Consider the following 27,182-nt stretch of genomic DNA (forward strand, 5'->3'; position numbering starts at 1 on the left):
GGGAATACAGCGAGAGTCACTATACCTAGGTCAAATGGAGCCCCTGTTGATAGGGTACTTCCAAACAGCTACTTCACGGCTCTTGCAGGATACTGATGGCCAGGGCTTAGCAAAGAGGTGCAACAGTACATAGCAAATTGCTCCATATGTTTACAGACAACAGTGGACAATTCCCATAAACCACCAGTAAGCACACTAACCAGGGAAACAGCGCCTTTTGAATGCATGCATATGGACCACATAGGTTCAGTGACACCCGTCAACAAGTATAAATATTTGTTGGTCATGGTGGACTTGTGCACAAGATTCACTTGGCTAATTCGTAGAAAGAAAGCTGATTATAAGGAAGTCATAAAGGGCTTGCTGTCCTTGGTAGCTATGACAGCACTGAAATTGCTCCAAGCTGCCAATGGGCCCATCTTTTCAGGCAAATCCTAAAGAGAGGCCCTGTCAAGCTGGGGCTGTCCTACGCAGTTCTCTAACCCATTTTGCCCACAAGCTAATGGTGTTGTAGAGAGAGCCAATGGGATAGTAAAGCAAACCTTGACTAAATGCCTCATTTCATCTGGTGGTAATTGGGTGAATCATGTACCTATACTGTAGCGTAACATAAATAATCTACCTCGCCTTTCTCAATGTGAGGGTAAAACACCATATGAGTTTCTGTTTGGCGCTCCTATGCATATGCCTGACTTACACAATTCTTGTAGTTCTCTCACCAGGCCAGACCAGCTGCTTCTCTTAAATCTTCAAAGAGACTCCATCCATGGTGACAAAGCAGCACAGCATCAAGACACAGAAAAGTCACAGACTACCTTGAAATCTGGGGACTATGTCCTAGAGACGATCCATGAGAAAGAAGGATTTGGACCGTGCAATCGACCTCCTATGAAGATACTGATACTGATTGGCTCAGGAACAGCAGTCCTACCATCCCCGCCTCCTTAGAAAGGTACTCGTCAAGTGTCTGTCGACCACCTTAAGCCAGCTCTCGATGGTTACGCCCCTGCTCCTGAGGGAGAAGACTCTCTATCTTGAACAACCTGACAAGCAGGCAAGAATAGGCGAGAATGTGAAGTTAACAATAGCTCCAGAAACGTCCAGATCCTATGAAAGTATGTCTATTTTTCCGGGAACAGATGAGCCAGAAACAAAGGCATGCGTTAGGACCATCGTAAAGAAGAGGAATTTGGCCAATCCAAAGTGCATGAAAACTTGCAAATTATTTGTTGGAGCTGTGATCCTGTTCTACACTTTGCTGTCGATAAGTATTATCAACATTTTTGTCTAATTGACTTTGGGAAATATTTTTGATCCCAATGATCAGCAGACAGTTGAAAACTTCAACTTTAGAGGTAGCATATACACCAAACTCAATGCACAAGAGGGAGGTTCGGAGGGCTGATGTGGAAGGAGTCTCAACACAAATAAGCATATACACACTAGAGTTGGGGCAATTCTGGACACACCAGTATAAAACCTACAGTGGGCCTAATATGCAACTTCCGGTGCATACACTATCGGTGATAGATGATTCTAGGCTAGTGATCCCCAAGATGCACATCCCTATAGGGTCCTGTTGAGATCCAAGATAGAAACATTTGCTCAAGGAGCACTGTTAGATCCTGAAGATGCCTTAGAAAAGCTAGCTGACATGGCAGACCATATAAGTTTCATGACATTTATTGACAACTTTCTTTTCTATATAATGGAAATTAATGCAGTAGTTAGACTGAACCCTATGAGAGCAGGGCAAGGGAGAGCATAAAGCGCACAATTTATATATATTCCCCCCACCTCTTAAAGATGGCAAGTATATGTGGTCTACACATTCTGTGGTCAATGATAAAACATTCTATGCCTCAATGACAGAGAAAAGATGGCAAGGCACAGTCCCTCTTAATACATCAGGGGAGTGAATTATGGCAAGCACATGGAACAGTCACTCTAGATGTAGCATGTCGAAATGCAAATTTGATGTTTTTCCTTGATCAGACTCAGTTTGCGGTAATGTGTAGTTCAACCCATTTATCTGCATATCCATACTGGGAAGTCAAGGAGGGTAAACTTTGGTGGATTACTGCACAGCTTAACGTAGCAATAAAAGAAAACAAATATGAACACATTACAAATTCCGCAGGTATTCCAGTAGACTGGAATCTTGATGGCAATGAATGTCTAATAGGTACACAGGTTTAAGTGTAGGGATTTACACAGCATAGGCTTCACAAACCTATTCTATTTCCATAGGCAGAGCATGACAACTAATGGTAAAGCGAGCACCTTTACATGAGGTTTTTAGTGAAATAGACACATGGGGAAGGGGTCAGGAAATAGGTCAGCAATCCCAGACAGGATAGGTCCCCTAGAAAAGGTTCAGGCCAAAAGGGAGACAAACGAAGCCGAACTTACCTTGAAGAAAGCAGTCCAGAACATCCAAGCACTGGCTGTCCTGCCCATCGAGATGAGCCATTTTGCAGCTGATGACAACTTCATTGCATTACAGCAGGGAATCTACAAGCTAACAGATGTGGTAGTGGATATGGTCCAGATCGTCCAAGAAGACTTGGAAACTTTACAGGGTGAACAAAATGCAATTGTTGAACTTCTCAAGATCACAGACTTCCTGGACACACTCTCTCAGGTGTTGCAGACTGGTCTAACATCACATGAGCAGAGCAGTTGACAGAACTGAACCTATCAAGTCAAGCTCAAAGACAGGCCATTTTAGAGTTTACCTACACGTTGCTGAGTGTACTCAAGAAAACATTCTAAGGAGTATTGGCGTGGGTTAAAGACCCATTCTCAAGGACATTGCATGGGATCCAGACATTCCAGTGCCAGCAGAAACACTACTGCTGTGTGAAGAACTGCAGTCCGGGGGCACCATGCATCAAGTTGACGAGCAATGGATACAAACCATCTATGAGTTGCCCTATACCCATGCCTGTGTGAATCATGAAGACTCTACAGTGCAACTGTATTCCCTGGAGGACTGTGTGGGAATACCCCATACAAGATGCCAGGACATTTCCAAGATCAGCCCATGTGAGCAGAATTCAAACTCAACCAAGTGCATGCTGAGTGCAATTGAAATAGAAACCTTCATTAGTAAAGTTCTACTACTACCTAATGTATCCTACATTGTGCAGTTTAATGCTTCATGCGGTGGTTTGCCTTTGGGGATTGCCAGCTTGATCACTGTCTCAAAAGTGATAAAATGTTGCAGCATCATTCTTCATCCCAGTGCTGGCTGTGCTAGTGCTATTGAACTAGCCTGAAGTGAACCTATCACCTCTGATGTTCCCTCTGCTATCAGTGGGACTGGCATACCTCCTGGATATGAAGATACACATCACTTGCACGACAGAGACGTTTGTAGAAACATCAAACAGAGAGAACACTGATCCATTTCGAACTGGCTAACAAAGACAGTTCTTTCCTTCAATCCATTGAAAGGTATTTTGGACTTTTTTTGGAATCATAGGTTAGGGGATCACATCAGTGTTCTACATCATCACAACTGGATTCCGCCTGATCCTGATATCTTTCTATTTCGTCATGACATGTAACAGTGAAACTGTTCAACATTTTATTCTCTTAAATTTCCAATGCAGTGTTCTTTTCTTTCTTCCTTCTATTCTTTCTTTGATCTGTCCTCTCTGTGCTGTGATGCCTGCAGGCTGCAGCGTTTAAGAAACAAATAATAACAATAACAATATAACAATGCACAAAAGCTGTATCCTGATCACAGATAAAAAGTTGTTGAGAACCCATAGGTTGCTGGATGTGCTAAGCCGACCTTGCTTAGTTGACACAAACTAGATGCTGTTCACTGATACTTTTTGCTTGGGGGATACAAGCTAGATGCTGTTCTCTGATATCACTGCTACAGAGGAAGGCTCCCCTCCCATTTCATTAGCCATCTTTTGGCTGCTGTAGGCATGAACAGTGAAGGCCCAGATAGTATAAATAAGGCAGGCTTTAAGCACCACTCGTAGTAGTTTAGCAGAGGAGCTGGCAGGAAGACAGACGAGGGGGTAGACTAACAGGCAGAGAAGCAGAGGCCTTTCAGAAGGGAGGAGTCAATTCACTCCTTTTTACTTACTGGCTTTTGGAGCCACGTGGCAGGATTTTTGGCTGTTTTGAGACATTTTGAGCCCCCAAAGAACTCTGTCTATGGATTTTTTAGCAGAACTCTGATTTTGATTGAGCAGTATGGGGAGTAATTTAGTACTCTCCCCCCCACAGTCAAAGCAGTTCACCAGTGCAGGCAGCATGGTTTACCCACATTTTAAAGCATTTCTTCCTATTTTAATTTTGTTGATGGTGCTTTGAAAGATGGCTTTTGATATTTTAACCAATTTCTGGCAATTTATTTGCATTGTTCCTTAATTGTCTAAACTGCTTCAACTATCCAGTCTTCTTCAGCTCTCATCTCCCTACCATCTACAGTTAGTGAATATGAGTGGCTTTTTACCCTTCATTGATATCACATTGAGAAAGGTATTGAGGTTAATGATCAAGCAGGAGCTTCTATGAAGATTGCCTAGCAAATTAATGATGTCACCGAGCATGACCTGGTGAGGCAGGTATTTGGTTTTTAAGCTGTCTATGATTTCTTGAAGAAGGTTGATCAGTCTAAGTCTTGATTAGAGGTAGAGGCATTGACAATGATTTCCGCTTTTTCAATAATTACTTTTTTGCATTCTAAGTGTGTTGTGCATAATGACCATACTGTTAGCAATGTTTTTTATTACTTTTTTCTCATAATTAAAATATTTACTTTTTACATGAGAGTGTTAGAAGCATTCATTGAGTGTTCATTACTGAGTGATTTATTTGAACATGCGCATTAAGTGTGGGGCATCTATCTAAATACATTGTGTATTGTTGTGATCTATTTGGTACATGTCTTTTAATACACATATGAAGGGTTACTGGATAGTGTGAGCAGTGGCCTATCAATAAAATATATGTGACATTGGTAAACCCCTCCTGGGCAGATGAAAGAGATTAGCCACCTCCCGCAGAGGATGTTGGCTACTCTCTTTACTGATGCACAGTGACAGTATATGCTTTTCCCTACCCCTAGTCCTAGCACAGCCCCTGCTGGGGTGTTCTTGGACACCCCTCTCAGGTTGGAGGGAAGGCTCTGGAGGTAGGGGTGATAACAATCAAGTCAGGAGGCCATGTTGTCCTTTTCGGGATTTATGGTGTTTCCTCTGTGAGGAGCCAGGAATGAGACACAGACACAGAGGAGACATGTTTGTGGCTATAAACCTTTATTAAAATAAATGGTGGTTGGAAAACGCCTCACTATCCCTTATCTAGAAGGAATTTCCCTACTTCAACCAAATAAACTAATTGGTCTCTCGGTGTCAAGATGTCCAAACAAGGAGTCAGTCCTGTGTCCAAATCCTACTCTGGCCCGCACACTCTAAAGTAACCCTAAGGCGCAAAGGGAACTGTCTCTTGTTTTCTTCAAGTGTTCAAATAACCAAAGATCAACATAAAAATTCAAATCCAACAAAGTTTTTCACACATATAGAGTATTCACTTCCTTGGGGGAAATCACTCCCTTCCCCTAGTTTTCTCTTTACCGCCATTCGTTAAGGTACACTTCTTCTTAAGGACTTTTGCTTTCCTTCATGCACTTGGTTCACAGTTCACAATTACAATGAAAGTGTCTTTCTTGAGATCCGTTTCTCACAGTTCATAATTCTCAAAGGCATCAACTTTCCTTGAGATATGCCACCATTTTTATCCACACGTATCTTCACCTGCTATACTCTCCGGCCAGGAATTTGTTATATAGTACTTTAACCTTAACTTTACTTGGTATACTCGCCTGCCAGGACTTTGCTACATAATATTTTAACTTAACTTCACCTGGAGAAACTCTCCTGCCATGACTTTGTTGCACAACGCATTAACTTCACTTCACCTACTATACTCTTCTACCAGGTCTTTGTTACACAACACATTAACTTGACTTCACCTGTCTACTCTCTGCCAGGACTTTACTATACAACACACTAACTTGACTTCCTCAGCTGGGACATTAATGACCTATTCACAACTTGGTCCACAAATGCCTTTGTCAGTGACTCGCTCACAACTTGGTTGACAAATGCTTTTATTTGTCAATGACCCGTTCACAACTTTCATTTGTTTAATGGCTTCCAACTTGCTTTCTCGCTGCATTTCTATGAAGCGCCATATCCTGCTTGACCATCCGTCATACCCCTTATGCGATTCAGGATCTTCAGTAGTCTCTGGCTTCTCTGCGCTTTCAAAACTTTCTCTCTGTAGAGGTTTTGGATTATGGCTCCCATACGCCGGCAACCCAGTAACCATTATACTTTCCCTGGGCTTACTGATTGCCTTTGGCCTTACTTTGTCTCCATTGTCTTCTCAGAATTGGCTCGGTGTGTGTCCTGATAGGCACAGTCTTGCTACCGTGCCTCCTTCTTTGGTGCACGGTTCCTGCCATTCTCCTCTTTCTCGCAGTGAATCACCAGCACCGGCTTCGAGCTTCCCCACCGTCTGCCGCAGCATACCTTCCCTCTGTGTGGCACCTGGCTTTGCAATGCCCCAACTGTCAGACCAGCATCTCCAGCTCCCTCCTCTCCTTCTCACTGACAGCTGTGGTTGACTTACTTTTAAAGTTCGTGGTTCGGTTATTTCTATTCCAACATCTAGACCATTGCGTTGGATGCCCAGTCTTAGTAATCATCATTACTTTGTTATTCTTTCTCGTGTCGGTGGTAGTGGTTCCGCCTCATGAATGATATTGAGGAAGTGGCTACCCAGCACCATTAGGAGTGATCCTCACTGCTCCTGCCCTCTTCCTCGTCTCAGTAGTCAGTCTATGGTCCCTAACAGGATTTTGGGAGGAAACCAAATAGATATATCAAGGAGTTGGGGAGGAATATGACAATACGCTGTTAAATTCTGGGGAAAAGAGGAAACATCCCCAGAAGGGAATGGGGGCATGTGACTTTCCGCAATGATGTCATTCTATCTCTCCGATTGTCACTTCCCCCAGGTGGTGCTCCCTCACATAGCCGCCCCCAGGGTCAAGATCAGGTATCGGCTGCCGTCCCCTGGTCATATAGGGAGAGGCTAACTCAGGGAAAGGAGTGATGACATCATCATATTCATCACACTTTCCTTTCACAGGTGCTAGCTGAGAACATTCTTGTCCTGACAGCACTGGTAGTGCACAAATACACATATTGGATCATCGACGGCTTTATACCCTGTATGTACTCCCAGAAGTATTCTCACACAATTCAAGTAAAGGTAGGGTTTACTGGTGGTTAGGAAAAGTTGCTATTTCATAACCTATTAGGCCCTCCAACTGTAACTCTGTTCCTTCTTAATTCGATTCCGCCGGTTTCAGTGGCTATTGTTTTGCCACTTTCTTTAAGGCCTTCAAAATGTAAAAGAAATGCTCTTTCCCGCATACTCTGGGCATCTAATACCTAGTATTATAGACACAACTCATGTCTGGTTCAGCAGGAAGCTTGGGTGGCCTTAGTGGTTTCAGGGTTACTGATTTCACCTCCAGAAATCGTAGGTCCGCTCGTATCTATTCATGTGGATCCCTGGCATCTCTTCCTTGCTGCGGCTTTACCGTTTCACGGCACAAACCGGTCGACCCGAGATAAGAAAGGTCATCCCATTAATAACAGGATACCCTGTATCATTTTTACATGTATTGTTTGTCTACAATTTTTATACATTTTAAAAATCGGAGTTCAAAAGAGCAGGAATATAAAAGTCTGTTTTCCTTCCTGCTAGAACTCAGTACTAGGACACGCACAGTTGTATGTCCTTGTATTTGAAAGCAGCTTAGAATAGGGCTAGCCTCATTCTGTTCCCTCACCCTAGATAGGTGGCACACCACCGTTGTCAAGGGTTAGTCACACCACTGTGGGTTCAGCTAGTTACAGTTAGAGGGCCTAATAGTTTATGAAATAGCAACTTTTCATACCCACCCAGTAAACCCTACCTGTACTTGATTTGTGTGAGAGTACTGGTAGTGCACCACCTCTGCCTGCCATATTTCTCCTGACCTAAGTCCTGTTAGAGATTAGATTTTGAAGGATCTGTGAGAGACAGTACAGAGGAAGGATTAGGTTCCACATTGGATTTGGGCACCAATGTGAACAGGTTCCTAACATGACGGATGCTTACAGATGGAAGAACCCAGATGAAAAGTCCAATGGCTAAGAGCTGACATCTTTCACTGGAAAGTTTTGTTTCTAACATTGCAAAATAGAGACATGTGCTGATTTTATCCGTTTGGTTAGGCATGAAAACACACTTTATTTGTTGAGGATTTCATGCAAAGGACGAGAATTATGACACTTTATTTGAGGATTGTCAATTATACTTTCTCCCTTACTGTTTTCTCTGTATCTTTGTGTTACACTCTCGCTTAAATAGCCATAATAGATCTGCAGGCCCTCTAAACCTGAGCAGTGACGTTGAGTTATTGATGACCTTCAATTTCAGAGAGCGCAAGACCTGAAGGCAATGCCAATCCTAAAGCACATACACTTTCCCGTGAAGGAGACTTAAAAACAAAGACGATATAGAGCAGTGAAGTCTGGGATATATTTATTGAGGTTCTGACCGCACTTTTAAATTAAGAGTACTTTAAAGCACAATCATAATGTTAAGTCAGAGAGGAGGAGTAAATGAAAGCATACATCAATTTTTGTACAATCTAAATATGAATAAGAAATATTGATCTTAAGAACGCTTTGTCAATGATTGCAATTATCGACCTGCGATGCACCCTATTTTCTTCACTTTGTTTGTATAAAAGCATTCTTAAAACACACACATTTTATTTTTTTCAATGAATAAAATTCACAGGTAAATAAATTATATCGTTTCTTGTAAGAAACAATGCTAAATAAAATGCAATGCAATAGCCTGATAGAGGATGATAACAATAAGAGATCATTGCAGAGGAACCTGGAAAAGAAAGATCTAGGCCAAGGGATAGAAGGCAAAAGAATGAGAAAAAGCTGTTTTAATAAGATTATTTAGGACATACTTAAAAAAAAGAATTTTGCAAGGTGTGCAGAAAAAAACAAAAGAGTGGGAACGTAACAAAAAGAATAAAAGTATCGCTGTATGAAGGTCAGTGAAGAATTGGCTTAATACATGCTTGCATAGGAGGAAGCAGGATGCACTTCATGCACTGTAAATTGTTAATGCGCATTAAATAGGCCACTTGGATGCATCCATTTGCCATGGCAATAATAAGCAGATTAGCAGACAGATCTGGGAGGATCTCTACATGATTCATATTATGCTTTGTCCGACAGCTTTGTAGGACCAGTATTCAATAAGACAGTATGCCCATTACATCTGCCATCACTAAAATAAATGTGCAACATACGACCCAAAACCAGACAATGCCACATTTAGATAAAGCAATTAAAAGGGTATACTCACTAAACCATTGCAGTTGCTCAAAGCCACGTAGGTCGTGCTGTTGTCGTCCTGCAAGCTTCCTGTGTAATGGCAGTTATCTATAAAATCATGTTTCCACTCGGGTCCATCTTTCCCCCAGTACTCCACTGTAAACTGTTTGGAAACTAGTTCCGTGTTCAGAGTCAAGTTTAGATGAAAGTGCTTGCCGTAGGCAGAAAGTTTGAAAAATAATGTAGACCCTCCCTGTTCATGATCGTTGGGCTCCGCACTCCTCCTTCTCCTCCGTGCGTGTTTCTCACTTTTCACAGTAAAGCTGAGGAAGGCTCCATTTTGATCCACCCTTATGGGCACGGTCAGCTGGTAGTGTTCAAGGTAGTACAGGAATTCCTCTTTGTTATCACAAAGTAGATCCAGTCCGGGAAGTAGGTGTAAAAGAAAAGAAAATACAACAGGACATGACAAGTAGTAGACCACACAAAGTACACATTTGGATCAGTTCATCAAAACCCAACCGCCAACATTTCATCCCAAAGAAAGACACATTTCATACAAAATTGTCTGAGGGAAATCTTTCTGAAAACATCCTTTACTCCTAAACATGATTCAAAGAAACATTTGCATTTTTATATCAATTATTATAAATGAAACAAACACCACACACATGCAGCATTTAATTACCCGCTACAATTTAGTACCTGTTCCACCTGGTCAAATTATTGTAAAAATCATTGATTTCTAGGGTCAGAATGCACTAGAAATATTTCATGAACTTTCCCACATAAATAATTAGGGCCACCTTACATCAAGATGGAAATAGCTACTATGATATTGATTCAATGTTTACAGAGGTTTTAACACAGTTGCGAACCTGTAACTTATTGTAACACTAGAACAGGTATAGCGTTAAAGATATTCCAAAAGGCGGCCTTAAATCAAAAGAGGGTGTGGCTACGGGTTAAATTCAACTGATAATTTAGAGATAAAACCTGTTTCAACCATAGGGTTTTATGCCAATGAACAATCAATCCCCCTACTAAAATGCTGTTGAAAAAATAAGAGCATCATATTGACTGTGTCTTAGCAGATCGGCTGAAACAGTGGAACCCTACCTTGAGAACTATATGAAAGCCTGTTGTCACTGTGAAATTCCGATAAAGCCATGATTAGGCTAAAACTCCAGGTCAGCGTCATCCACAAAACTTCCATAATTTAGAAAAACTGAAGAAAAGGTCTCTGGAGGGGGCTACGTGTATCCTAAAAAGTTACCTCCACTCCAGAATCGCACCATAACAAGTCCATTTATTCAAATTTCATTCCGAACAAATGAATAGATGTTAAACTCTTTCTCAGGCAATCCGCCTGTCCAATAATGTGCTCTTTCTTCTCTGTTTGGTTTCATTTTCTTCATTCCCAAAATAGAATTACATTCATACGAATCCTTTAAAATATCAGCATACATTTAAACAGGACGATTACTTGACAGGGGCCACTTTGTTACCTGAAATTTAAAGAAAGATGCAGTTACTTCAAAGAAAAATCCAATTCAATGAAGTTTCAAGAAGTCATGTAATGATTAAAGAATGTATTGCCATGTTTCAATACAATACAAGTGTACAATAATATGTGTGCTGTTCTAATTGTGACAGAAGTCTGTGACCAACACAATAATTGTCCTCTGTCTTCAGACTATAGGTCAGAACCCCAGAAGTTACCTGTTCAGCTGATGAAAAGGTTTAATAAGAAAAAAGAAATAATTACAAATCTAATGTTATTTTTTTTATAAATAGTGTGTTTCATATTTGCCTACTACAGGCGAACAAAGTGAGAACTCTTTTTCAGAAAGCATGCAATTTGAGTTACTTAGAGGCAGAGAAAACAAGAAATTTCAAAATAACTCTAAGAATGATTTTCGATATTTCATCTGAAGAAGGGAATGAGGTTTTGATGAGTGGGGCATAATTTGTTAAACATGAAAAGTTAACTCAAGTGTTTGTATAGCTGTTTTCTATGTGTATGGGTGTATTTTGTATAGGAAATAAAGAGATCCTGGTTTTTCACTGGTCGATCTCCAGTGCTACAGCTCTAGCTGAGTTGGGTATGAGGGTAATAAGTACACCAAATGAGTTAGAGAGGAGCTCCCAACTGCAAATATCACAATTCTGAGCAAGCCTTTTGGGTGCTCTATGAATCCGAATGGCAGGCCAATATAATAGAAGAATTAAATAGATCTTGAATGGAGTTAAAATCCATGCAAATTCCAACACATTTCCTAGCAGTAAACAAGCAACAGTAAAAAGTCATCACAAATTCAGTATTTTCTCCAATGCATCTCTAAAGAAATTTTTCAAGAAACATACAAAGAATAATATTTTTCTTGCAACATGTTTAGCCCAACTGCATGCATCATCTGCTCGGGCAGTTTCAAATCCCATGTCTAATTTAACTAAAATAATCCACCCGCATGCTCTTGAGATTGGTTTCTGTCCACTTCTTTCTTCTTAGTTCTGGTGTTGCATTCCACGTTCTACCCCCCTCAGAACATCATGTGTTGGTCCTAAGCTAAGTGTATTTAATAAAATAACCAAGAAACAAATCTCAAACCTCTGGGATATGATTCACTAGTTGTATATGTTTTCAAAGAAGAGAAGTAATCCATTGTCACGGGATGACAGGATTGTGCCACTTTTCTCCCCACAGAGGTGAAGGTATTAAGGGAAGATATGCGTGCCAGGGATCCTAAATATCACATTTTAGATGGCAAAGTACCTGAATGTGGTGCCAGAATAAACAAAAAGAAGGTAGGGATATATATTTCCATAGCATTGTGCCATAACTAATTTTATGTAATTGTGACCATAACTAGTCTGTGTTCTACCCTGTTAGGCTTTCCATCTTATTGAACGAGATTTAATGTTGTTATAGTTTGAACGTGCTGTGCACATTGATGCCTCTTGACACACTTTCCTGATTGCTCAGGTGGAAAGAAACCTACCAGGTTTGTTATTTTCATGGAAATTATCAACACAAAAGGTAGTTTACATGCACAGGCATATGTGGGATTTAGTATATGGTGCCCCTATTTTGAGAACTGGAAACTGGGTGGCTGTATTGTTTGGGCAGAACATAGATATAAGAAGGGAACATATGTGCAATGGATTGTTGAATGTTCAAATGATAAGTAAAAACATATAGTATGAATAAAAATAAATATATGTCTGTTTTTGTAAACGGAAAGTGATATACGGGGCATTGAGTCTGAAACGTGAATGAGGAATGAATGTTTGTTGGTTTAGGTAATACTATTTGTTCTCCAGGTTCTTCCTTCCTTGGCACCTTTTGTAGGTAGGGCCCTGCACTGGTCCTGCTAGATACAATTCATCTTTTAAACTCTAGACCTGAGCTTTAACCTAGGCCACACACTGCCTAAATATCAAAACAACCTGCTTAGCAGCCTTCTTTTTGTCCGTCAGAGGCATAGGATGACCCTCATTCACACATTATGACAGTTCATTGACATGTACATTAGGACTAAATAATTTACAAGAGGTGCAAACCAATACCATTTGCTTTGCTGCACTTGCAGGCCTATGAACAAACTGATCCAGGAAGAGAGGACTAGAATGGCTGTTGTATTAAGGTTCGTTGAGTCATACTTACAACCAACTGGGAGAATGGTCTTCAGTACTCTTGAAACCCAGAGTAGCTATTTTAGAAAACCAAAGGTGACACACCTGGTTCTAGAAAACAGCAGGTGGGATATACATGGCGTTATAGAGATTGTGGCCCTTTACAATTGTGTGCTCTAGACAATATGGAATACCAAAACTTTAGAAAGTTTTGTTTTTAGAATATAATCACCTTGCCTATGAAAGGGGTAATTGGAGACATATTATATGATTGAATGTTACGTTTTTACTTTGTGATGGTATGAGCCATATAAAATCTCTTTGAAGTTGCACTATGAAGTGACTGCTATTGAAAATTAGATTATCGCGAGGAAAGCTGAGAAGAACGTAAAGGTTGGATTCTTGTGTATCAGGCCACTGGCGTAACGGGGCCCCGCTGTGCTGGGGCCCTGCAGCGCCATGTCCTGGAGGAGCGTCTAGCCTCCAAAGGCTTCTGAATGTCGGAGCTCGACTTCTGAATGAAATCATTTCTTTCAGAAATAAATGTTCTGGTTGCACTGGGATATGAAAGATCCATTCCCGCTGTGCAACCGGAACGTTGCTTTGTTATAGAGGGGCGAAGCTAGGTGTCATTAATGTGGGGGCCCTGAATATAGGATTGGACAATGCCTCAATGCAGATGACACGTGGCATCCCTAATGGAATTGAAAAACAAGCCCTCCTATTGTACATGAACTGTCATTGTAACAAGCACTTGGCACATCTGAAAATATTTAAAAGAACATACACTGAAAACGCTTCAAATCCAAAACATGATTTGGGTGATGGGATGTTCTCTCACCAGTCTGGTGGTATTTGTCAGTGGTGTGTCTGGGACTGAGGGGCTGAGCGTGGTGTCCAATAATGTGGGTGCCCGGAATATAGGATGCTGGCTGCTTTGCATAATAAACAAAGTGCATTTTGGGAACATAAGAATGACCACCAATGTATCAAACATGTCTGTGATAGTAATAAAAATGTGCATTCCTTGAGACCACCAAGAGGCGCTGACCTGATGGCTGCTTGAGCCGTTGTCTCGCTCTTCAGGCAGCGTGGAATGGTGGAGTGTCCTGAAATTGTTGAATCCCATGGCAACCTAAGTATATGAGCCGAACCCCGACCCTTTAGAGCACGTTGTGACCAAATAGTGGGAAAAACCAATGCACGGAGAAAGGGCATTCTAGTGTGTGGGGCTGTGACATTGAAGTCACTAGCTCTTTTTTCTGGTTTATCTAAGCGTGGTTAAGGTCAGGGGTGTAGATGAGGAAAGGCAGCATGGTTTGGTGTTTTTGGAGATGCATTGGTTTAGGAAGGTAGGTGCAGTGTTGTGTATGCATCGGTGAGCAATTTATAGAATTTTAAACTCTGTGCAGGCTTTAATGGGCAGCCAGTGGACCGTATGTCTTACTTGCGAAATGTGGTCTGTACGCTTCAAGCCCCAGGCAGCACAAAGGCCATTATTTTGGATAAATAGAAGTTTGGTTATGTTTTTGGTAGAGGTGCTAGAGAGAATGGCGTTACAATAATCCAGTTTGCTTACAATCATGTCTTTGTCTAATGTGAGGCAGTTGTCCGCAGACAAAAACTTTCTGCTGAGGTTAATGAGCTTGGTGGCGTATGCTGCTGAAAAGGCAAGGGCGTTGAAACGTTTCTGCATGGATAGCTTGAAATCTAGGGATACGCCCAGTGTTTTCACATGGCTAAAGACAGCAGTAATGTTGCCATCAATGGTAAAGGATGCAAAGCACTGGTGTAGCGTGCCTCAGTGCCATAGGGTGGGTGGAGCCCTATGATTTCAACAAGAAATGGCTTCTTTCTGAAGTCACTCTGCCTTCATATAGACATTATTTCCGTTAAGGTTCATTCCTTTAACGGAAATAATTATTTTATGAAGTTAGAGTGACCTCAAAAAGAAACCATTTCTTTTTGAAGTAATAGGGCTCTCCTCCACCCCATTACATTGAGGCCTCCAGATCCTCTTCAGATGACGGGAACAAGCGTTCCTGGCTGCTGCAGGGAGCTGAAGGCCTTGTTCCCTGGACTAACAGATTAAAGGTAAGAACATGTATTTTCTTTAATGCATGTAAGTGTGTGTGTATATAATGTAATGAGGATGGATGAGTGAGTGCATGATGTATGGGTGACTGGCTGAGCGTCCCTGTCTGAGTGTATGGTAAAAGGGTGCACACTTAAATGTATGGGTGGCTGGTTGTGCTTTTGAGAGTATGGTGAAAGGGTGCACACTTAAATGTTTAAGTGGCTGCCTGTGTGATTGTATGGTGAAAGGGTGCACACTTAAATGTATGGGGGGCTACCTGGGTGTGTGTGCCTGTATGGTGAAAGGGTGCACATTTAATTGTATGGGTGGCTGCCAGGGTGTGTGTATGGTGAAAGGGTGCACCCTTAAATGTATGGGTGGTTGCCTGGGTGTGCCTATATGGTGAAAGAATACAGACTTAAATGTATGGGCGGCTGGATTAGCATGTGTGTGTATGGTGAATGGCGTCTGTGCTTGTGTTCAGGGGCACAACCAAACCTACATTTCGGGTTGTATACGAATTGTTCGTTTTACAACTGTTCGAATTACAATTGACCTTTTCACAATTGACCGAATTGTGAAGGTCAATTGTGACATATATGTGGGGGGAAAACTCCCACAACCCCCCACCCAACACCAAACCCCCCAAAACCCCTATATATATATATTACCAAACCGATATATATATATATATACATACGGTCAATTGTGAAAAGGTCAATTGTGACCCTTTAAATTCGGTCAATTGTTCATTCGAACAACTGTAAACAAACAATTTGGGTAATACCACATTTCGGGGGGGGGGTAACCCTTCAAATTCTGGAAGAGGCGCTAACTTCATGGGCATATTTGTGTGGCGGCATCTAACTTGTTTACGCATTCTAATGTCTAGTGCAGCTTCAATGTTACAAGCAGTTACTCTCTCCTTTAAGCCTGAAAGCACCCAACACGTATGTACTGCTGTGAGAATGAACAGTCTCCTGTCCTCTCCCTGCTCCTCCAATCACATCCCTGGCATGCAAGCACTAATCTCACATCACGATTTCAATGTCCTCAATATGTGTGTGTGTGGGGGCGGTGTATATTGTGCGATAAATTCTAATGGCCATCCATGTCCAGGCTAAGAAGGCATGATATGTAGTATTAGTGGCTGGAGAGGCATTTTGGTGCAGCCAGACTAGTCATTTCTTAGTTTGGCTTGACTTTCTTTTAACTGGGCATCTTTGATAAAGCAGTCCTGCTAAGTGTAATTACCTGGCTAGACTGGCATTTGGGTGCTGCCAGTCTAGCTGTTTCTTACTGTGGCATTGTATATTTCTCGGGGCAGCTGTGAAAAAATAACCATAAGTGTTATTGCTTCGACTGGCATTTTGGTGCAACCAATCTAGGTATGTCTAAATGTAGCCTGGCATGTTTTACTGTAATATGTTATTACGTTTCTAGACTGGTCTATATAGTGCATGGCATTTTTAATAGCAAAGCTTTAATGTAATTAAAGAATTAATGTTTCTGTGCACTGTTGGTGACTTGCATATATTGGATTTTTGCATTGGTGTTACCCTACAAAACAATTGTAAACACTCTTATTTTTTATCAAATTTTTGTATAATGCATTAAAACACATATTTATATGTTTCTCCTTTTGCAGTGTGCAGTGTACCCCTGCAGCAGCACTTTCGTGTGTATTGCACAAACGTGCTAATCTAGGCCGGCCCAGAGTGTGGGATAACGCCTGATTTTTTGCCGAGCTAAGTGGGGGCACGCTCAACATGGCTTGCAAGGGGGGGGGGCAACTTTTGTACAACGCCATTGATGCAAAGGCCGGGTCCAGATGTTTGAGCCATTACAGGGAACGTACAATGAGGAGCTCTGTTTTATCATCATTCAAGCAGAGATGGTGGTCTGCCATCCAGGATTGAATGATACTATAGACTTGGTTGAGGTTGTCGGAGTCTGTGGTGTGATTTCCAGTGAGTTTCAGTAGGACTTGGGTGTCGTCAGTGAAGTTGGTATTGGGAATTTCCGAGTTATCAAGGTGGTCAAAACGGGGCTTAGTGAACATGTTATAGAGAGTTGGTGACAAGCACGGGCCTTGTGGTACCCATAGGAGACAGGGATAGGGTCTGTTGCTTCAGAGCAGGTTAAAATCCTGGAAGTGTGCTGGGAAAGGAGTTGACCCAGCTGGCAACTTCTCTGGAGAGGTTGAAGTTAGAACTAAGGTGCTGACAGAGGATGTCATGGTCAACAAGATCAAAGGTCGCAGAGAGGTCAGGTAGGAGAAGGATGGTGAGTTCTTTGACATTGCATATACTGTCAAGCTGGATCTTGTGGTCCAAGAGGGTAGCGTTGGTGCTGTGCCTGGGTCTAAAACCAGATTGGTGCGAGCCAAGGAGGTTATGGGTCTCCACGTGGGTTTGGAGTTGGGTGTAGTCGGTACGATCAAGGATTTTAAGGGGGAAAGGTTCCGCAGGGATGGGGGTGGTAGCTTGTGGGGAGGGTGGGGTCAAGGGAGTTTTTTATTAGAAGGGGTGTGACCTAGGCTTCTTTGATAGCTTTCAGGACGGAGCATGAGGCGAAAGAGGTGTTGATGAATTTGATGATAATGGGTGCAAGGAGTTCAGCGCACATCTTGATGATGTGGGGGAGCAGATGTCTCCTTTACAATTGGAGGGTTTAAAGGATAGTTCTGGGACTTTTTTTTTATTGTCCCTACGGTTCGGCCATGTGTTTTTAAGCATAACTCGGTAGATCGTAGAAAACTTTCCTATGGACCTTACCCGACTTTTCGTCCATTAACGCACTCGAAATCAGCCGCCATTTTCTGATAATCCTATCATTTCCCCCCATCGCCCTGGCTGCACTGCTTTTGCGGCACTAAATCAAATCCGCCGCCCTGAGCCTGACATCAGCAGACGCGTACCGCCCATTTCCCAACGCCAAAGCACGTTTTGTGTCAACAATCGCTGCGCCTCAGCTAATGAAGTGTCGCCATGGAAATGGCAGGACGCCTCTTTCCTCAATAAGTATAAACACACCGTTTCACAACACACAGCAGCAGATTTTCGATTCCATTACTCTCTCTGTGTTACTTTGAGTATTCTGTGATTCGTTTCTATGCTCTGGTCAGCTACCTTCGCCGCTTCTAGGCCTTGTGAACACCTGTACCATCTCTGTAAATTATTTTACTTTCTTTACCACACAATGGCTACCATAATGCCGTATATGTACGAGCCCGAGTACACCGAGGAAGAACTACTGGAAAGGCAAGCACGCAAAAACGATGGGGATTCGGACGGCAGTTGGGAGGACCAGTCAACGGATGAAGACCCTGGACCATGTCGCATGGACGGCGTCTCCACCTGGTGCACGTGCAATCGGTGCGAGCTAATGCCAACTGAGGAGGAGAACTGCTGCTGCCGTGAAAATTCCGGGTGCTTGGCCTACATTTCGGAAGGCGAGCCAAGTCCGCAATGCATCACCGAGCTGCCAGAGTTCAGGGAAGCCTGCCTCGAACGGACCGTGTTGAGGATGATGATGGTGCTTATGCACGAACTTCGCGGCACTGTTCGTCCGCGTAATCCGAGTAACGAGCAAGTATACTCTGGTTGTGATGTCAGTGATGCCACTACTATTTCATGGTCGTCTCCCACATATAAAATTACATCTACATATCATTCGAATGCATGTAAATTGGTTCCATATTGTGCATTTTCTAGATCGATTTTTTTTCAAAGCAGAATCATATTTTTTTACCTGAATCGACAGTGATAAGAAAGTTTTGTCATTTTAATACAGTTTGCATCTTTCATTTTCACAGGTGGTACAGGCTGGTGGCCTATCGTTGCTTCACTTGGTGGCTTCACGGGAGGCTCGGACACCGCGTTCGGAGAGTAATACCTGCCTGTGCGGTACTTGCCATTAGACAACATTTCCCCAGCGACAGTGGACAATACCGCGGATTTTCCCTGGATGTGCTGCAACCGGAACTTTACAATGTGTAATTTTTATTATTTATGTTCAATTGAAATTAAGATCTAAAATAAAACCCAACATATATTTTAACAATGGTTGTTTTGATTTTTTAAATGAATCTAGTGTATCTCCATTGAATAGTCTTCCTGTGCCTTGTCTTGTCACACCACATGTCTCCGGCCAGCATCCTCCCTCACGCTGGCCGCCCACCTTCAATCCACATAACCGTTGAACCCATATGCAGCAGACATACATATGTTATTTTGCGGGTTGGCATCAAGCCTCCCGGCCTTGCCTCCTCCCCCAAAAATACTTACCACACCACTTTGTTCAAGCGTTGGCAATAAAAGGCCGTTGGATTTTATTGATACAAAACATGGTTATAGGTAAATAATCAATATGGTTGATCATAATAAATCATCCTTTTGGGCACCGGGTACAGAGATGACCCCCTCTGGCCCGTGCCGCCTTGCAACCACAGGCCAGCCTGCTGCTGACTAACTGCCTAGGCATCCAGGGTCTCCAGGGTGAACTGCACCCATATATTCTCCTGGGAGGGTGAGGTATTTATAAACTCACCCCCCTGCCTTCCATGTACTAGATCCTGCAGCCTGCCTCTTACATGCAGTTAGATGGCCTCTCCTTGGTGAGGCCCTGCGGCAAACGAGTCTTGTCTGCACGACCACCGCCCCAATCCACCCCCCACCCTATCAAAGGCAGTTCGCACCGGGGTACTTGTGCTGGCAAGTGGAGCTGTCAGGGAGCGATAAAGGCCAAGAGGTGCCAAAGACCATGTACACTTCAAAGTGGTCTATAGAGCATGGGTTGTTGTTCCCATGTCTACCTCCAGACCCCGTGTCTCCTGCCAAGCATCCCCCTCACGCTGGACGTCCCCCTGCAATCCACATAAGTGTGTCTCCATTCACGAGTCTTCCTGTGTCTTGTCTGCACGACCACCGCCCCAATCCACCCCCCGCCCTATCAAAGGCAGTTCGCACCGGGGTACTTGTGCTGGCAAGTGGAGCTGTCAGGGAGCGATAAAGGCCAAGAGGTGCCAAAGACCATGTACACTTCAAAGTGGTCTATAGAGCATGGGTTGTTGTTCCCATGTCTACCTCCAGACCCCGTGTCTCCTGCCAAGCATCCCCCCTCACGCTGGACGTCCCCCTGCAATCCACATAAGTGTGTCTCCATTCACGAGTCTTCCTGTGTCTTGTCTGCACGACCACCGCCCCAATCCACCCCCCGCCCTATCAAAGGCAGTTCGCACCGGGGTACTTGTGCTGGCAAGTGGAGCTGTCAGGGAGCGATAAAGGCCAAGAGGTGCCAAAGACCATGTACACTTCAAAGTGGTCTATAGAGCATGGGTTGTTGTTCCCATGTCTACCTCCAGACCCCGTGTCTCCTGCCAAGCATCCCCCCTCACGCTGGACGTCCCCCTGCAAACCGCATAATGCCACGACATATACACGTCATTCATTCACAAACACACCCCTGTTTCGAATTCTTTATAACCCACTTCATATTTCTAATGAGAACTTCTTTGCGCTTTGCTAGTCAACCCGTGAAGGTGCTGGTTATCTGCTCTTCGTCTCTGTGAACTTCCGTGACCACTTCGAGCAAACTCGTCAGTTTGCAACCTGTGAACTGCTCCCTGTTCTACGACAAGAAACTACTCTGATCCCTGCATCTAACTGTTTGTTCATCAAGGTAAGGCCATGTACCATAATCATTTTGCGTCCAATTTTTTAATTTATATCTATTTGCTAGTAGTCATCAAATTGCATCCATGTTTTCTTTTCGTTCAAGACAGTACATGCAAGGAACTAGTCACATGTTCTGAGTTTAGTCAAATTATTTTTATATTTTTTTAAAGTTATTCAATTACTTATCTGCATGTGAATAACGTGTATAGTTCCAAGAACCAAAACGAACCTTGCATTGAACCTTTTATGTGTCATTTGGTATTCATAGAGAATTGTTGATCTTTACTTTTCAGAACTTTCCACAATGCCTGCCTGTTCCATTGGCGGTTGCCCTTCCAAGACCCATAATAAATCGGAAGGTACTATAATGCATGTTTTCCCTAAGACAATAGATCAGATAAGAGAATGGGTCCGATATTGCGGCTATCCACCGTCTGAGCTTGAAAGTAGAGTCCTAGAAGTCTTTGCGGACAAGAGGGGTGATCGATACCGCATCTGCAGCAGGCACTTTAGCTCAGACATGTACTCCACATCATTGCTAATAAAGAAGAACACACCGCGAGCGAGGCGAAAATTGCTCTCAACCGCTATTCCCACTCTATTCGTCCACATCCCTCCACTGGTGAGTCAAGTTTTCGTATTTATCTCTCGGCCTTGCGGTAGTGTGTAGCATTAGCTAACAATAATTTCCCCATTTATGTATCCACTCAATATGAAGGCGGAAGATTCTCCATCCGTGTCGTTATTGCAGTCATCAGCCACTTCAAGCGCCTATCGGGTAATCTTACTTGGCTATTCTGCCACTGACTTGTTTTAGGCATGTAAATTAATAGTTTTAATTTATCGTGTAATTATTTTACCTAATGGTACACCCTTGTACTCGTCCTCTAGTCTTTGTTTTCAGTTATAATTATTGTTATCCAAAATAATGCAAGTACTGTCTTTCAGGGAGATGCTGAGGAGTCCAACGTATTGACGACAACCGTTGATGTCACTCAGATGCTCGAGGTACGTTTCCGGACAGTTCCATCGATGGAGATCATCAGATCTTGCATTCTTGTAGCGTGATTGTTACACACAATGTTTCTTTCGTTTTTAGCCATTGATATGTCCTTCTGTCGTCGCCCTCCTGTCTCTTCTTTTTTCAATATTGTGTTCATTACTAACGAAAGTCCAATGTTTCAGGGAGTCGATGGAGCATTAGTCCAAGAAGAAGCGGGAGCATGCAGTTACGGGTCGGCGCAACAGCTTGCAGAAGTGTGCACCGCAGTTACATCGTCCCTTGATGTTCTTATGCATTTCGAGGTATGGATACTGACAGTTCGATCAAGCGAAATCATATGACGTGATTACATGCGCTATACTTCCTTCTTTATTAACGCAAGTACTATGTTTCAGGGAGATGACGGAGCTTCTTCTACAAGAACATCACCCCTAGTAGTTGATGCAGATCTCTGGGTGGTGACACTTCCAACGATCGAGCAAATCGAATCATATTTACATATCCATTATTTATTTTAGACAACTGATCATTTGTGCAGGTCTATTTAGATGAGCCGTTGACGCCTGCACAAAGTTTATGTTCTTTTTAACAAAATAGAAAACCATACTAATGCAATTACTGTGTTTCAGGGAGGTACTGAAGCATCATCTTCAATAATATCATCAATGGAAGTCTATGAGGAGCCCGAGGTATGGATCTTGACAGTTCCATCTAACTAGATCAACAATGCGTGAATAATTGTCGTTTGAATGTTCTACACAAAGCGTTCATTCGTGTTTTGCTATTGAGATGTACGTGGGTATTGGTCCCCAAGTACATTTTGTGTTTTCAATATTATTATACATACTAATGAAAGTTCTATGTTTCAGGGAGTCGATGGAGCGTCAGTGCGTGATGGATGTGCTTATCATGAAAATATAGGCGTTGCAGCGCAAGAGGAAGTGGAGACATGCACACACGAGTCGGAGCAACAGCGTCCTGATGTTGAAGTTCGAGGCAAGAAAGTTTCAAAGAAAAGAAAGCAAAAGAAGGTTAGTGGCCTGGTCACTATATTATGTTGTTTTTCACTGTTAATAGTTCAATACTGTAAGTTGTGTTTAAACTGAACATCCCTTTTCCAATCTGTCCTCTAGTTGCGAGTGGGTGTACGAACTAGATCTACACAGACAGTGAAGCGAACGAGAGATGTTGCTTGTCAAACCTTTTGGCAGGGACTTGAGACTGGAGATGCATCGTGCCAATGGGAAGAATATGAAGTGATTGACAACGGAGCTATACCACATCCAGCCATCGATAGTGAATGTCCTCCTGGTAGTTCGGATGCAGTCGGAGATCAATTCACAGAATCCACACCCGCAAAAACTAAGACCGCGAGAAAGTTGAAGAAATTGTTTTATTCACCCATCGCCGGAGAAGGAACAGATGTTGCAATGGAAGAGAATGAAGTGGACGACAATGAAACACCATCAATATCACTGAACATAGCGGAAGACGATATCAGAGATTCTACCTTTCATGTGAGTGACATGTCCTCAACGTTACAGGCCGAACCAGCTGGGATGCAGAGTGACAGTATAAGGAAAGAGGCCAAATTCATTGTATTCGATAGTTGTTTGATTGATATTATTATTCGGATGAAATGTGGGCATTCGGTTGGTGGGGAAGTATGTGAGGAGCCATTGATTAATGTGACTCGTGCAATTCGAGGCACTAACCTTAAAATACATGCCACCTGCACAAAATATCATCCTTTCTCATGGTCTGCACAACCCATGCTGGGGCAACTGCCAGCAGGCAATCTACTTTGTGCAGCGGCTGCACTTTTTAGTGGTTCAAGTTTTAAAAAGTTAGAGTCTTTCTTTCAGTTTGTGGGAATCCATTTCATTGCGAAAACTCAGTTCTACAAATACCAAACCGATTATCTATTTCCAGCCATTAGCGAAGCTTGGAGAATGGAAAAAATGTCTATTGATAGTACATTCGCGGGCAAACGGTTCAGGCTAGCCGGTGATGGACAGTGCGACAGCCCAGGATTTTCAGCCAAGTACTGCACCTACCACTTTCAGGACATGGAAAGTAAGAAAATTGTGAGTTCGGTGGTCGTGCAGGCGTCACAAAGTACATCCTCAGTGGCCATGGAGAAAGTTGGCTTTGTAGCATCATTGCAAGAACTACAATCGCGGGGAATGGTGATCGACCTGATAGCCACGGACAGACACGTTTCAATTGCCAAGACAATGAGAGAAGAGTACAAAAATATAAATCACCAATTTGACGTTTGGCATCTTGCAAAAACAATCAATAACAAAAATGTCGGCTGCAGGTAAAAAAAAAGATATGCAAGGTATTTCACAGTGGTCCAAGTCAATCAGCAACCATCTTTGGTGGAGCTCAAAAACATGTGGAGGGTCGTTGGAAATTCTACTGGAAAAATGGCGGTCAGTAATGCTACACTGTACCAACGTTCACCGTTGGAACACAAACCAACATTTCCACAATTGTGAACATGGCCATTTGTCCACAGAGGAGGCACGGAAGAAGAAGTGGTTGATTCCTTCATCACCCACTCACAAAGCCATTGAAAAGATTGTATTTGATAAAACTATAACAAGAGATTTGAGGGGACTCACGGAATTCTGCCACACAGGAGATTTGGAGGTGTTCCACAATATGTGCCTAAAGTACCGGCCAAAACTATTGCATTTTGGCATGGAGGGCATGATAAATCGGACTCTTCTAGCGGTCTTGGCACATAACCATAATGTTGGGCGTCAACAAAGTAGGACGACCGGAACTTTAGGGACGCTTCTCTACAATAAGGCCTTCACTAAAAGAAGTAAACAATGGGTGATCAAACCAGTGTTTGAGGATATGCAATATGAGTTTATTGAGAGACTAATTGTTGATGTCCTAGATAGGCACATACATGGAGTTGTGAATGAACCTGTGCAGGGGACAACTGCATTGCCACCCAACATTGCCTCTGTTCCATGTCCACCTAAAGAAGAGCTCATTGAGAAATACACATCACGGTTTAAATGATTGTAATTTGATTGTCTGTTCTCTCGAGTCTCCTCATGTCGCAGGCCCATTGAATATGTGTAGCTATGTATTGTGTAAATAAAAGTGATTGCTCAGTGTACATGCAATGTGTCTCTCTACCCTTGCCCCTCCCTTCACCGTGCAGTAGTGCGAACCACCCGGGTTTCACCTGTGACTTTGCTCTCGAGTCTCCTCATGTCGCAGGCCCATTGAATATGTGTATCTATGTATTGTGTAAATAAAAGTGATTGCTCAGTGTACATGCAATGTGTCTCTCTACCCTTGCCCCTCCCTTCACCGTGCAGTAGTGCGAACCACCCGGGTTTCACCTGTGACTTTGCTCTCGAGTCTCCTCATGTCGCAGGCCCATTGAATATGTGTATCTATGTATTGTGTAAATAAAAGTGATTGCTCAGTGTACATGCAATGTGTCTCTCTACCCTTGCCCCTCCCTTCACCGTGCAGTAGTGCGAACCACCCGGGTTTCACCTGTGACTTTGCTCTCGAGTCTCCTCATGTCGCAGGCCCATTGAATATGTGTATCTATGTATTGTTTAAATAAAAGTGATTGCTCAGTGTACATGCAATGTGTCTATCCAACCTTGTTCATTTGCGCATTAAATTAAACCAAACAGTAATATAAATCATTTTTCAAAAAATATAGAATGTCTCCGTATTTATGGTTCTCTGGGGCTGCAAAGCACGCAGACAAAATGCAAAGATGGAGTGTAAATTTCAAGTCCTGTGAGATGGCCTTAGACTGAATGTAGCTAACTAGGAATGTGTGCTCGTTCAAAGTGAAAGTCAGCTGCTTTGATTTTTTGCTCGGGTGCCGGAATGGCCCACGACTCAGTATAAGGTTCTATTGTTATTTGACCTTGACAGGCCGGGACCATCCCGAAAGACTTCTTTTTGGGGGTGTGGTGCAATAACGTAAGAAACGATAATGAATAAAATTTCAGAAACGATAGCCATTTAATGTTCGTTCATTAGAAGAAATAACGTCGGCATAGAAGGAGTGGTATTTCGGGGCTGCCCTACGCACAGAAACAATGGAAAATGCAAATATAATGTAAGTAACTCTTTAGATGAGTTTATACCGCAATTTAAACTTGTTCGTTCTATGTGGCATATTGTTTTGTACCGCGCACTATCTTGAGGAGAACCATCTCCTTTTACGGAAGCACCTCAAAACCTTCCTCTTTGCTTCTGCTTTCTCTCTCCCTCTACCCTGCTACAACTGGTCCACTGTCTGCGACCTCGGTCCTGGGCCCTTCCACTCTCCACCTGCACTGCCTCCCTGTCAACCCCTGCACTGGGGGACTGTCTCAGTATCCTACAGCCCCCCCTTGACGTATAATACCCAGTTGCACTGTCCTAGCTATGAAATAATTTCCCGACCGAATATATAAAATGAATAATTTTAATAAAGATCTGATGGTGAGACTAATTTCATTTTTTATGTTTTTCAAACAGGTACATACTTCATTATTGCATGTGTCACGAGTACCAGACACCGGCGGATGGGTTTTTCAACCACCAGTTGCTTCTCCGCGTGAACAATGTTACCACCCTGACCATTTTATGGGACGATTGCCAAGTACAAGTATGCCCTTACGCGGTACTAACGGCTAGATGCAACATACAGACCTTTGTGGTGGCCTAGTGCCTCGTTGTTGGAACAGCCATGCGATTATCAGTGCGACCGAAGAGCTTATTTTATCGTAAACCAACACCCTGTGTACTGCACACGAACATCGCTTGCCTCAAGACGAACTATTTTTGATCGAGAGCAAAGAAAAATGCAAATCGCTGAATATTCTCTAAACATTTGATGTCCAATAAAAGTACTTTGCCAAATGTACAATCTTGCCGTTTGCTTTTAAACCACAGTTTCATATTCCGAATTGTGGCGCTGTATTGTGAGATGATCTAAGACCCTGTGTACAGCAAAGGAACATCGCGTGCCTCAAAACGAACTTTTTGGAACGTGAGCAAATAAAAATGCAAACCGCTGAATATTCTCAAAACATTTGATGTCAAATAAATGTACTTTACCAAATTTACAATCTTGCGGTTTAATTTAAAAGTACAGTTTCATATTCCCAATTGTGGCGCGCTGTGTTGTGTGAGCTCATCTGTGTTGATTTCTGGGTTCTGTGTGGAGTCGCGTAGAAGACGCCTGGGCGCGTTTGCCTACGCAGCTCAGTCACGTCACGGATAGAGGCGGGGAATATGAATGTTTTGATAAAGTCTGTTTCAGGGGCGGGGGATTTGATTTAGTGCCGCAAAAGCAG

General features: G+C 42.8%; 1 protein-coding gene across 1 annotated transcript in view; it reads right to left on the reverse strand.

The window, feature by feature from the left end:
- The window catches only part of ADAMTS6 (ADAM metallopeptidase with thrombospondin type 1 motif 6), a 2,426,739-nt gene that overhangs the window by 2,197,191 nt on the left and 202,366 nt on the right, over positions 1-27,182 (reverse strand). The window contains exons 2-3 of the mRNA XM_069627350.1: positions 10,569-10,957; positions 9,481-9,848 (exon numbers count right to left, since the gene is read on the reverse strand). Of these exons, the coding sequence (XP_069483451.1) occupies positions 9,481-9,848; positions 10,569-10,665 (465 nt within the window). The 5' untranslated portion in view covers positions 10,666-10,957. The remainder of the gene's footprint in view (positions 1-9,480; positions 9,849-10,568; positions 10,958-27,182) is intronic.

This window comes from Ambystoma mexicanum, chromosome 6p, assembly GCF_040938575.1.
Source record: "Ambystoma mexicanum isolate Mex_15411 chromosome 6p, UKY_AmexF1_1, whole genome shotgun sequence".
Taxonomy (NCBI): Eukaryota; Metazoa; Chordata; class Amphibia; order Caudata; family Ambystomatidae; genus Ambystoma; species Ambystoma mexicanum.